The 14,213-nt window shown below is 41.5% G+C and overlaps 1 protein-coding gene across 1 annotated transcript in view; it reads left to right on the plus strand.

Moving 5' to 3' along the window:
* Nucleotides 1-850: 850 nt before the first annotated feature.
* LOC144664101 (uncharacterized) overlaps nt 851-14,213 on the plus strand; it is a 34,556-nt gene continuing 21,193 nt past the window's right edge. The window contains 15 exon segments of the mRNA XM_078525229.1: nt 851-980; nt 1,296-1,373; nt 1,976-2,230; nt 2,412-2,495; nt 2,498-2,593; nt 3,446-4,064; nt 4,579-4,875; nt 5,732-5,864; nt 6,592-6,712; nt 7,736-7,840; nt 8,366-8,553; nt 8,835-8,990; nt 9,279-11,454; nt 11,994-13,505; nt 13,791-13,938. Of these exon segments, the coding sequence (XP_078381355.1) occupies nt 971-980; nt 1,296-1,373; nt 1,976-2,230; nt 2,412-2,495; nt 2,498-2,593; nt 3,446-4,064; nt 4,579-4,875; nt 5,732-5,864; nt 6,592-6,712; nt 7,736-7,840; nt 8,366-8,553; nt 8,835-8,990; nt 9,279-11,454; nt 11,994-13,505; nt 13,791-13,938 (5,978 nt within the window). The 5' untranslated portion in view covers nt 851-970.

Here is a 14,213-nt window from a genome sequence, read left to right on the forward strand (position 1 = left end):
TGTCTCTTAATGCTTATAAAAGCACTTCTAAGTGGTCAGAATCTGTGTTTCCTAGCATCTTCCTATTGGTTTCAAGCTAGACACCAATCTCCAAGATCATGTTTAACCCGTATGGGCAAGGAAAAAAGGCTTTCACAAACCACCAGATTCCTTTTATTCTTATAAGACTAGTGCGGATTTTTTTATAGCGGAGCTCCAGCGCGCGAAGCGCGCCAGCGGAGCACCATTGGTAAGAAATTTTGGTAAACCCATGAAGCCGAGAAAATTTAGGAACGTACGAGCGAACGTCCGTACAGACTCTGGGGAAGGGTGAGGGGAGTCACAGGGCAATCCGTCACTGGGCTGGGAAGAGTATGTCATCTTATGCCGCCTTACATCTTCCAGGTATTGGACACCCATGTTGTGGTCAATTGACAGCTGTTTAAACAAGGTATCCGCTGACCAGTATCACATGACCATATCGCGGGCTCAAGTTTGAGCTCATCGAGGTCATGTGTTGTTTTGAGGTTGATCACTGACCAGGTAGTGATTTTACCTTGGATCGCGGGCTCAAGTCTTATTTTTTCTGCTTTGGGTAACGACATAATTTGTCAGCGGAATTTCTGAAATTTAATTTGACGATTTATCTCGACTAAGGAATATTTCTGTAGTAGTTGTGCACGCCAGGTGTATTCAATAACTTTAATTAAAGTATAATATTTTTTTCAATGAGAGTATTTTCACAAGTTATGTATATAGGGAGCTATGCTTTTAAGCATGGCTAAATCTATATATTATTGAACATTTATTACAGTTCGTGCGTCCTACACGAAGCAGGTACATCCGTATCCATCGTTCAGACGGCACAGTTGTGTTCAGTGTTGACGTGGCCATTACAGCCGCTGTGTTGTATCCCGTTGGGAGACTGGGGCGAACGATTCAGTTCACGACTTCAGTGAGATTTACGGAGAGAGAAACTTACTTTGTTACAATGGATCATGGTAAATATGAAGCATTTATGAATTTCACATGCTCGACTGATCATGAATGAGTGATCCGATGCCCTTTTTTAACGAGCCAGAAAGCAGAAGGAACCAGAAAGTACCAGATATTGAAAAACCACTCACCTTCAGTTTGCGATTGGCAAATTCTTCTCGTTTTTTTATCCATCATCCTGCGTGATTTATTGTGCAAACATATCATCGGAAAATGTACTATCTGTATAAATTTAATATTAAAGTTTAATGAGCAGTTTCTGATTAAAAGCTAGCTCTCACGTTAAACTCTTAATATCACCTTGCGCCTTTTTCTTTTAGGTGTCGCTAAAGGTGTTACTTACTGTGGAGCTGAGTCGCCAGCAGTCAGAGATCCCAGCACCTGGAGAATCAAAATAAGTAAGTTAAATGTTTCTACATATTACCCTATCCTGCAAACAATAGGCCAGACCTTTTGCATCTTAACGGTGGTTAGTAAATCATTATTTCTTTGCAATCTCTTTCCTCGCGCTGAATTCCCTGGAAGAAAGGTAGCTTGCAGTGCAGATGTATCTTGGACGAGCGAGTGTTTGAGGGTTGGGTCAAGTGAAAAAACGGAGAAGGGACTGGGCGTCAAACTTTAGATGCAGGGCTGATCAAACAGCTAGAGACCGGACTGATGTTATAAATTTATTTTGGCCCAATATTTCGTTTGAACAAAACCAACCTTCATCAGGGGCATACAATGCTAAGTACAATTTGCTCCTGTTTGTCAGAGTGGTCCTTGCATAGTTACAGAAGTTACTGGAAGTCAGGCTGAAAAGCGTGCTAGCAAATTCCATATTGATGACGCGTAAAAATACGGAATCAAGAACAGCCAAGATTTATTAATATGGAATGTTTCTGGTAAAATCACCGACGTCTCTTGAGTTGAAAGGAGAGGCGTATTTTGTCAAAGCTACCTCACCGTAAGTGTTTAATAATTAAACGTATTAATCAGCAAATTCATCGTAATTTAACAGAGGATGTCACTCCGCCTGCATTGACGTTTGTCAACGCGCCGTCTCGCTCCAGTGGTGACGTCGAAATTACGTGGAGGGCAAGCGAAAATGTCATATCTCAGTGCACAGTTCAAACTCCTTCCCAGATCACTGCTCATCCGTGCAATATGTCGTGGACTGGGACGAATCTAAGCGAGGGCTACCACAGCATTTATGTTCAGGTGACGGATTTGGCGGGAAACACAGGTCCTCCTGTCAGGCACTCGTGGTTTGTAGGTATGTCATTGTAATGTATCAGTCATCCAAGTCATAAAATCCAAGAAGTTGTCAAGTGCCTTCGGTGAAGGGAATGTCACGCTATTTTGCTCGTAAATTAGCATCGTAGCTCTGCCAAGCATGCGCAAACGATCGTAAAAAGGTACTTCTTCTTTTTTCTTGCCTTTTATTCATTTTTCAGATCGCACACCACCGCAGGTTATTATCGCTTCCAAGCCTGCTCCACTAAGCAATGAAGCATCGTTCAAGTTCAGATTTTATTGTCGAGGCAGATGCAGAACGGACAGACATACGTGTTTGGTTTACGAGGAACGGATGATGTCGGGAACCTAGGAAATCCTGTGAATTTCACATGGAAAGTTGGTGAGCAAAGCCTCTTGGTTTTAATTATGTGTCCGTGTAACAAACTTCATTGCCCTTTTTCTAAGAACATTGACATTATCCTCAAGGCGCAACTAAAAGGTAACAAGAGCACTATTAGAGCACTACTTTAGCATTCGTTTTGTTTTTATATACCAACTCATCCTTTATTTAGGGAGCATGCCGCTAACATTTGGAAGGAAAAACTAGTTCCTCCTGTAGCACTATCAGTTAACGAATGATTTTTACTCAAAACTGGCCTACCTTATTGTTACTTATTTTCGCGGGACTAAATTTTCACGATTTTCGCGATTTTCAAAAAATCGCGGAATTAAAGATTTCTATTGTATTTTTTATGCTTATTACGTATTTTTGGCCAAATCGCGAAAATTAAGTCTCGCGAAATATGCTCGTTCCATTTTCGCGAAATTAAGTTCCCGCGAAAAGAAATAACAATAAGGTAGTTGTTGCTGTTCGGCCGTGTACGCAGCAATCTGAGTCACTGTATGTCTAAAAGAAACAAAGGTCAAATCCGCGTTCGAACCTGAAGCTCATACAGCCGGCGCTTTTATAAGGTTTCTGTAGCATTAAATGACTAGGAGTATTTCTACTCCCCCTGGATGGGATGCTAGTCCATCGCAGGGTTGACTCCGAGCATATATTTAGCCAGTACCCATTTATACACAAGTGGAGAGAGGCACTGCGTGAGTGAAGTGTCTTACTCACTATTACTTAACATAATGATCCCGGCCAGGGCTCGAACACGGACCGCTCGATTCAGAGTCCAGTGCTCTAACCAATAGGTTACCGCGCCACTGCGCCGTTAAAGTAATCCTTTCCTTATATCCTTACTAGATTTGCAGCCTCCAGCCATCTCAAACATGGCTGCACAGACAGTGGATTGCACATCAGATCTCAGTCCATCAGCTCTGGGTGAACCTTCAGTCAGCGACAACGAAGGACCAAATATAACATTAACCCACCAAGACATCGCAGGCGGCAGCTGCAGCTTTCAACGCAAGTGGACCGCAACAGACCAAGCGGGTAACAACGCGTCTATGATCCAGGTTATCAACCTGAACAAACCCAGTCCGCCGACCGTGAGTTATCATGGGAACGCAATCATTGCGTGTGGAAGTTTTGAGGAACAGCAGCAAGACATGCGCGATGCAATCAACGTCACTCATCCGTGCGATCGACCAATCACGATAACGCACGTCGACTCCGTTCCCACCATCCTTTGCGCCAGTACTTTCATAAGAACATGGACGATAGCTGATGATTGTGGCAAACAAGTGTCCTTTCAACAACAAATCCAAATTTTAGCGCTTCAGTTGCCCGACTATCCCAAGATTGGACAAGTTAATGTAGACCTGAGAGAGGCGCTTCGGTGGCCGCAGTATCCAGGGTCTGTTAAATACAATATCTACCTTTGGCCGTACGGCACAACAAAGCCATCATCACCAACTGATTGGTATGTCTGATAAATAACCGAAAAATTCGAAAATTAGTGACCATTGTTACTTTCGGAATAAGCAGACATTTTCTTTCGATACTTTCAGGGAGTCGCAATTTTTGGTGGGGGTGGGGGTTAGGTAGGGGATGTCGCTATCGCTACTTTCATGTAGCTTAAACGGGTACCATTCCTGAGCGTATCCATCGTAACAAACTAAAACTGTTTTGAACATAAATTAACTTATATTGGGTCATTTAAAACAAACATTAAACCAGTTTGGCACGGCTTGCTGTATCAGATATTTCTATTGTTTCTCTCAAATAACAGATCAAGTTACGTTTGACGGGCGAGTTTCAGAATTTGTTCACAACACTGAAATTTTATAGCTACTTTCGGAGGATGGGAAGTTGTTACTTTCGTAACTTTTCGTTGCAGACTCGACGCTCGGGTTAGTTATTTGAAATAAGTGATTTACTTCATTTACTTATTTGAGCTTTCTCTCACGAGCATTCAAATTTTCTTTGATTTCCAGGACTTATTATCAAAGATACTCTCCCTCTTCAGGCTACCCAGCGGATACCCGGATGTTGTGGAGAATTGAATACGTGCTCAGTTCAGGAGAACTCATACCCAGTCCAGTCTGGGGATTCCAAACCAGGGCCTTCCCTGACTTTAAAGTGGAAAAGGTCCTGGTACCACCAAACGCTTTCTCTGGTCTGACCTTCGAAGTGTCGTGGATTGTTAGAAATATTGGCAAGGTGGGAAATACATTGGTCACTTGGTACGATTCAGTCTATATTGGAAAGAGCACAGATTTCCGCCACGCAAGGTTTGTTTTGAAAACTGAACTTATCATTCTTAATCGCTGTTATCATTTCATTAAGGACGGCACATACTAGGGGACTAGTCGCAGGGACGTGTCGCAGGGACTTGTCGCAGGGATTTTCTTCGGGGACCAGTTTCCTAGTGTGTACTCGTATTTTGAATCAAAATTCTAGTCGCAGGGACCACATTTATAGTCCCTGTGACTAGACCCACGAATTAAGCTGGTTTTATTTCTGGGACTACCTAGTCGCAGGGACCAATAGTCCCACAAATCGGTCATATTTTTAGGGTAGCGCAAATATATCATCGGAAAACTCCAAACATCGTAGCGGAGCTCGAGCATTCATAGGTAGGAAAATGGTAATCTATCGAACCGAGAAATTTTGGTGGTCGCCAAACCCGTACGTACGTACGCACGGATTAGGCCTGGGGACGAGGTAGTAATATGCACACAAAAAAATTAATTTCTCTCAAAGAAGGATATCTCAATGCAAAATTGGAAAGTTTAAAACGTCTCAAAAACGTTTCAGTAAATAAATTGATGTCGTTTTTGGTTTCCAGGATTTCGTGGTGAAAAAGATAGTAGAGTTTATTTTCAGTTAAGCTGTATTGAAAAACACTTTAAAATGGCCCCACGGAAAACTGCGAGTCTTGTTTTCCTTCAACCCTCCATTAAGGGGGTCTCTGCATTGGAACAAAGCTCACTGTTTCCCTTGAAGCCCGTCATTAAGTGCTTATTACCTAACAGAAATGAAAACGGATTGGAAGATTTTAGTTGATGTAAATAACAAGGAGATACTGACGCATTTTCTTTTGTCTACAACAGAGAACCAGAATCTAAACGCCTTTATTCTTTCTAGGTTTGCAACATCCGTGCCACACAGAGCGATTCTGTTTCAAAATGATGATTACACTGCTAAGGGGACAGTTCAATTACGAGTTGACGAGTTTGGCGTGTTTTATGTTTTCGTTGAGACTGACAGGTACAAAAGGGTAAGTACTATTGTAAATAATAAAGATGGTAAATTTTAAGCTCGGTGATAAATAATGAAGATGAAGTAATCAACATGACTCGAGCATGGGACAAAGAAAAATTCTGAGTCCCCGATGGGAATCGAACCCATGGCCTCCCAGATACCGGTTAAAAAATTCATCTTCATTATTTTAATCACCGGTATCTTGGAGGCCATGGGTTCGATTCCCGTCGGGGACTCAGAATTTTTCTTTGTCCCATGCTCGTGTCATTGTTGAAAAATTCATCTTCAGGGAAAGTACCACTGACTACTCAACTGACCTCGTCATGTTCTTAAAGGGGCTTGGTCACGGATTTTAACAGGTTTTGGAACAGCCATAGGAAGCCTAACAATAAAGGTCCATTTGTTATTAAAAATTACTATATTAGAGCACTGTAACTAGTAACAAGTGTCTTTGGCTGTGGATGGCTCGGATGGAAATGGATAGCAGCTCGAAACTGATTAAGGCTTAACGTTTCAAGTTGTTTCCGCGCGTCTTCAAAATATTTATATTTATAGCCGAAGTTTGATTTCTATCTGAATTAAGATTACTGTCTCCCTTTAGATGTTCAAAGACAATGTTTTTCTTGGGTTAAGTTGCTTACCACTAATTTTGCAACAGTTTAGTCCAAAAATCTGCGAAATCTCCATGACATAGCTCCTTTAAAACCAACAAAGAGAAACACATTTTTTTTGTTTTCTTGCAGATAAGTGACATCGATCGATCTAACAATATGCTGTTGGGTGATACTCCAGTTCAAGTGTCCTTCACTCCGCCTCCTAACCTTAAAGTTGAGAAGATTGTGTTTCCAAGTCCATCGTTTTCAGGTAAGGATTATTGTCCAAAATGGCAATCATCTGTTCTTCCCTCAACTCAAATCCCGGGGGTTGAGGCAGGAGTTAAGGAGACTAAAAATGCTTCCAAACCACTCCTTTGCAACCCATTAACAATATTTAGACTAAAAGGTACCCCTTTGATATGGGTAGAGGGTAGTAGAGGATAGAAACGATTAATGCGAATGGTACCGTGATTTTGAGAACATCCACCAATTGAAAATACGCATGTCATATGCTTCCGCATAACGTTGCACTTGAGCCTTACTTTTTAAAGCATTTCAGTACAAGGTACTAAATTCTATACTATTTACCAATACAAAACTTTACAAAATTGGCTTCAGGACTTGTAATAAATGCTCCTTTTGTAAAACAGATTTAGAAACATGACATCATCTTTTATATAGTTGTCCAAACTTTCTGGGATGAATTTGAATTGTACTGGTTTTCCATTACAAAGGAGAGAATTTCTCTTAGTAAAAAAGATATAATTGTAGGCATCATAACAAGAACATGCCCCTTACTTAACTATCTTCTCATTATCACAAAACTCTACCTATGGGATTGTAGAAGTAACCAAACTATTCCAAAATTTTAATATTAAAGCTTTTAATTTTAAAGTTCAAATAAAATATGAAACTGAACTTGCACGTAATGGCATAAATTTGGAATTTTTAAGAGAAAAATGGGCTGCTTTTCAAATATTATAATTTCTCTATCTTTTTGTTCTTAGTGAAGAAAGAATGTTCAGTATTTCTATTATTTATATCGTAGTTATTACTTTTTTTGTACCTAGTGAATACCCTTTAAAACAATTGTAATGTAACAATTGTAGTGTCAGTATAATGTTTATTTAGATGTTGTATTTGTAATATGTGCATGTATTTTGCAGCAATAAAAAATAAATAAATAAATAAAATCCTAAGTAGCGCATGTTTTGATTACCCCAAAAATAGGATAAAAAATCAAATACCTTTAAAATGTTTGTACATCGATCTCGTACTTTTCTTTCCATAGGCAAAAATATTGACATAACGTGGACCGTAAAGAACTATGGGACGGGCGTGACTATGCATGATTCGTGGTACGACAGGGTATACCTTTCCAAGGATGACAAACGAGGTTGGTATCCATGTGAAGATTTCTATACATATACCGCCACATGAAACGTTGCTGTGCTGGTTTCCGGTGGGATTTTGTTGGGACTATTCTAGCCAATTCGTGTTCCAAAGTTTAGGGATATTAATACATTGAATATCCCTGAGGAATGTTGATTTATGAAATCAACTCATTCCTGTCCGGCCCTCGATGGGCTTGGGACTCTGTATGGGACCAGAAACCCATAAGGGTTGAAACGTGTAACTCCTTATGAGTTTCTGATGGGACTGACTGAGGAATGCTCCTTTAACTGGTTCAAAATCTTTTTCAGGTATTCCATTTGAAATTTTCACAGTTGTTACATATTATGGTCTCTTAACCCGCAGATATACAGGGAATACCTGTCAAAAATTGACTAAATTCACTGTTTGTGTCATTTTGTGTCATTTTATCTAAGTTATTCACTGTACTGCAAACCTAGGAAAAGGCGCGATGTCAAACTTGCGACATCTAGAGCAAACTAATAAATCTTGTTTTCATCCGGTTTAGACTGGTCTGACTGGCTACTGGGCACTTTTTACCATCATGGTTTGCTGGCAGTTGGTGCAAGTTATACGCGAAAGGAACCCGTCAAGCTGCCTAACGCAATCTACGGTAGCTTCTCCATTTTGGTGGTAACGGACGTTTATAACAATGTCTACGAGCATAATGACGAGGACGACAACATAAAGGGGCAGGTAATCAATCAATCAATCACTCACTTAATCAATCAATCAATTATTCAGTCAGTCAGTCAATCAATCAGTGGGGGAGAGGCTTCGCTCGCGGCTTATACCCCAATCCCGAACCATCCGGTCCAGGCTTACACGGTAAGACCCGTCATTCCAGAAAGAAACAGGTAGGATTGAATCATGCACGATAGTTTTGAGAAACTATGACTAAATGTAAATATAACTGTATTATTTTAAATTTTAAGAATATCTTTTGCTTCAAGAAGAGTTGTTGTTTCTTTTTATAGCTGTTAAAAATTTCCTTAAGTCCGCCCCCTGATCTTGTGGTAAGTTCAATCACAACATTGAAGAGTTATTACACCGGGGATATAATGAAAGTTGAATTTACTGTCTCCAACGATGGACTTGGGGAACCGTTTCGTAATTGGTGGAGAGATCGCGTGGTAAGTTGTAAACGAAATATTAGAGTACTCGACCCAGCTTCCGTTTTAAATTCAGATATATCAGCATATATCAGAGCCATACCTAGGATTTTTTGTCTGCGAGGGCAAACTCAGCTGCGGGGACAAACTGCAACATAGCTACAAGAAATAGCCCAGCAAAATCAAACACTATATTAGAAATTTAGTTTTCCTGGCGGAGGCAACTGCCCCGTCTGCCCCCCCCCTCCCCCCCCCCCAAGCTAGATACGGCCCTGATATGTCTAAATTTTATAAATCACTCATTTTCAGACCATCACCCACCTTGCATCGATGAAGCGTGATGTTCTTGGCACCACCAGTTTTTCAGGTTTATTTCCTCCATCGTCGACGTATACAAGGACTGTGAATCACGTGATTCCTCCAAGCTGGCCCACTGGACAATACAACATCACTGTATACACGGACTATTACAACGACGTATTTGAGTTCGTCTTCAATGATAACAATGAGAAAACCGTACAGGTAAATGTCACGCAAAAGCTACCCGATCTAACCGTGACGCTTGTCGACGAATTTTTGACTGCTGACACCGTGCAAGCCTATTTGAGGGTCTCTTTTTCAGTGGAGAACGTTGGATTGGGACAGACGACTGAGGCGCCGTGGTTTGACGCAGTGTACATCTCACCACACGTGCATTTTTCTCAGAAGAATGCCTTGTGGTTGGGAGATTTCCTTCACAGTGTCAACCTGGGTCCAGGGAAAGGATACAGTATGGACACAGGGCCGACAAGAGTCCACAGGGATGTATTTGGTCTGCGATACGTTCACGTGATAACAAACGTGTATGGAACAGTCACGGAACAAAACATAAAGAACAACATCGGAACTTCTAGAAATGTAACCGTCCCACAAGTTGTGCCGGATTTGGTCGTCACAAATTTCACTTTGTTGTCTGCCAAGAAACCCCTGGTAAGCGATTCTGAAGTATCGTTGAGCTGGACAGTTGAAAATAACGGGACAGGGAGCACCCTGCTGAAATCCTGGCACGACACGGTTTATCTGTCAAGCTCCCCAACTGTAGAAAACAATTCGACCAAGTTGACGGACGCGTTCTTTTATAAACAAACGCTAAGCCCTGGGCAAACTTACAACCAAGTTTCACTTATGAAGTTGCTGTCAAACATTACTGGAACCTACTATCTCGTTTTGGTAGTCAATGAAAACGGCTCTTTGGTTGAAAAAGACGCGCAGACGCAGACGAACAATTTTGCCCTGACGCGTGTAGAAATTCTTCCAGCACCATTGCCAGACTTAGCTGTCGTCTCTACGTCTTTTGTTTTTGAAGAAGAACGTCGTTTTCTGACAGTGTCTTGGAGCGTGGCAAACGTTGGTAGCTCGATGCGCTCACCTCTTTCCTGGGTAGACAGAGTTATCATTTCGTCGTCAAAAGGCGTCATCCATGGCGAAGCTGCTCATGTTTTAGCCTCTGAGAGAGTAACTACTAAATTAGATGAACAACAAGAGTACAAGATGACCGCTGCGCTACAAATTAATAACAACATCAGAGGAAAGTTTTACGTGCACACGGTGATAAACGCAGATAAGAGTTTATCGGAAGTTCCAGGCCTTTCAAATAACGTAGGTATGGCAAGGCAGATTCTCTCCGTTCCTCCTCCCCTGGCGGCTAGGTTAATTTTGACTATTATTTCAAGTTTGCCGTCTCAGATCACATTAGGAACTCCTTTCTCCATTGCTTTTCGCGAACAGAACGTGGGGTCTGTAACAACGAAGAAAACGTCGTGGACTGATGCGCTTTATGCTTATGGAAGGAAAGGAGCGAACAGGAAAGAGGTCATTGAGAGCGGGACAAAGTTAAAGGAGTTTCCTCATATTGGCGCCTTAGCAGCTCAATCGTTCTATGAAGTAAGGTCAAATGTTACAATTCCCCACGGATTTGGCTCGTTGGCTTTCATCTATGGTTTTGCTGATATCCACAGTCCCCATGCGCAACCCACAGTGACACCCACAGCGCCGACCGGCATTATTATCACAGAAGGGCTTTTGCCAGATTTTCAAGGGTCACTGGGGAACACTAAATTGCAAACCCGTGGTGGCCAGCCTTTAAATGTGACTTTCAATGTAACAAACAGTGGGGAATTTCCGGCACAGGGCGCGTGGTACAATGCTCTGTATCTCAGCCAAGACTTGCTGATTGATCCATTTGACCAGAGACTTGCCACTGTGAAAGCAACGTATCTTTCCGTGAACGCTACATTGTCTTTGAGCGCTGAGGTTTTCATTCCCTTTGACACACTTGATTCGGAGTATTACTTGTTACTGTCAGTGGACAGCAAAAACACGATCTGGGAGAGTGACGAGCAGAACAACGAGGCTTCTCTGCTGATCAAGATCAACAAGACATTCAGCAGCGACTTAGCTGTTTTGTCCGTTTCCTCGTCCAGTGGACAATTCTATTATGGCGATGGTAAGAAATTATCTTTAATCTAGAACTTACTTCAAGTTTAGACTAGCAGCGTATCGGTTTGATGTTGGTGCAAAGAGCGTGCCTTAGTCCTTTGCGTTTTTTTTTATTTTTTATGGCGATCTGTTAATGTATCCATGGGTTGGGTGGTGGGACGAGATCATATACATGGACCGAAAGCGGCTGCCAAAGGCGCCTGATTTGCTGATGTCCGATCTCGTCCCGAAACAACAATGAAGCGCATTGAGCTTTGTAAATGCTTTATACCAGAACCATTACCTAAAAAAAAGACAGGACAATGCAAATAGTGTTCTAAAACCGTGTGTCATATTTCGGCTTCTGAAAAGCAACCCTACAATTTAGTTGGAAGACATTTTCCGATATGTGGCTAAATAATGTCTTGTTATCGCTAGATTTTTCAATAATATTCAGAGCTGTTGCCTGAAGTCTAATCAAAAACCCTTTTAAAGTAGGGGATCATATTTTGGCTAGTTTTGACAATTCATGTGGAATTGCTGCCGCTACTCTATATTATTTTTCAGATGTTACAGTGGACTGGATGATCAGAAACAATGGAAGTCGACGAACCGAGGGTTACAAATGTGATACCGTTTACTTGTCGCAAGACGACGAATGGCAGATAGATGACATTAGAATAGGAAGTCCGATCTGTTCTTACGTCATTCTGGAACCTTACAATGGAGGCGCCAACCCAGACAGGTCTTACTCTCTAACAAACCAACTGCCGCTGACAACCTTAGGAGAATATCGCGGCCTCGTGAAAACCAGAAGTAACATTCTAGACCAGAACCACCAAAATAACATCGCTGTTGGGCCGAAGAATTTAAACGTTTCGTTTCCAAGACTTCCGCTGGATGGCTGCATCGATGTCACCCTAAAACAGGGAGAGGACTCGTCTTATATTATCGACAACGTCCCCGATGAAAAGACTCTTATTGTGACTGTAAATAGCAGCAGTGTTGATGCGTTCCATGAACTATTTGTCAGGCACTCTAAACCCGCAACCGCTTACCAGTACGATGGTGGCTCAACGTTTGCTCTGTCAGCTAACCAAGAAGTGGTGATTCCCGAAACGATTGCTGGAAAATACTATGTTCTGATGCGAAGATACGATTCTTCTTCATCCGCCCTAACTAACCATGCATCACAGTTGTGTGCACGCATTGCTAAGTTTGAAATTTTTCGTGTATTTCCCAATCAAGTAGCTTCACTTGGAAATGCTACTCTGCGCTTTGAAGGAACTCTGTTTGGACAAAAACTTGAAGCTTTTCTCGTGAATCCGTCAACTAATCAAAATGTCATCAAAGCAGAAAAGGTTTATCGAATGAGTTCTACTGAAGTATATGCCACTTTCATAACTAAAAATCTGACTATTGGTGCAACCTTCCACGTTAAGCTCGTTAACTCAGAGTCAAAAGAAGAGGCGTTTTTAGAGCGTTCTTTGGTCATAATCCGTGGTGAACCCGGATGGTTGAAAACGCACGTTGACTATCCAAGAGCGTTGCTAGTGGATTCCCCTGGGGTAATAACATTAACGTATGAAAATGCTGGCGAAACTGATATTTTAAGCCCTCTGTTGTCACTCAGTATCGGTGAAGGACAAGCACATTTTCGTCCTGTCCAAAAGGATAGAGAACCTGCCCAGTTCTCTTCCGCCGTTATGTTTTTAGCTCAACCAATTCAAGGCCCAGGGGGTATTTTACCTCCAAAGGCTTACGGGGAAGTAGTATTTGATACCCAGTCAATTGAAAGTGAAGAAGCGAAAGAGACATTCAGACTTCAGATGTTGGATGGGAACAACGAACCACACGCTTATATCAACAGCAGCAAAGATCTGAAGCCGGAGTATTTGAGCAATGAACTGTGGGTCCCAGTTTGGGAAAACTTTATGACTTCTGTTGGAAGGACCGCCTCTTCGTTCCAGCACAGGATGTCAGCGGTCAGTACCTTGCTGAGCATGTCAGGAAGGAGAGTCGACTTGTTGACTGATCTTGTCCATTTTCAACTTGATATGGCCAATGGCAAGCTGTCTGGTAGGTTTGTTGTTTCTTTGCAAATTTTAAGGTAAACGAGTTTTCAAAAGCAGACAGTATCTTGTTTTTTTGTAAAACAAAGTAACCCGTTGAACTCATTACCTCTCTTCATCAACGTGTTTTTCCTCTGAATGGTCCGTTCTATGAACCAGAAACAGATATATTTCTAAAAACATAATACTCAGATATTTTATTTTTATTTGCTTAAAGCCTTTTTTAGACGTTTGCCCTGTTGTGTACAATCGGTGCACGTGTCTTGCTCTGAACTAATGTTTTATCTTTAAGGTGACCCACTTTTAGCCCAGGATGACTTAAAAGACCAATCTTCATTGCGTGGCGCACTGCCTTTAGTATTGCAAAGAACCTACAGTCCACTTCTTTCAAAACGAAGAGACAAGGGCGTTTTTGGAATTGGATGGATGGCAGCGTGGTGGTAAGAAAACTTCAAAAGAAATCATAAAATAATCTTAACAGTTAGATAGGGAACAATCGTTTTAAATGGCAACAACAACAACAACAATAACAATATTTATTTTCTCGCACTAAAGTAAGATTAACAGCGCTCATGAAAGAAGAAGCAATGAACCTTGCAAAACTTACCCTCAACCTATTTGATGTATAAAATTCGCGTGAGTTCGAAAATCTATCCCAGTCTTAAAGATTAGAGTAGGTATTCCATAAATGGTATGCTTCTCAGTCAGTTTTGAA

Source organism: Oculina patagonica, chromosome 8, assembly GCF_052425735.1.
Source record: "Oculina patagonica isolate OP01 chromosome 8, crgOcupat, whole genome shotgun sequence".
NCBI classification, from domain to species: Eukaryota; Metazoa; Cnidaria; class Anthozoa; order Scleractinia; family Oculinidae; genus Oculina; species Oculina patagonica.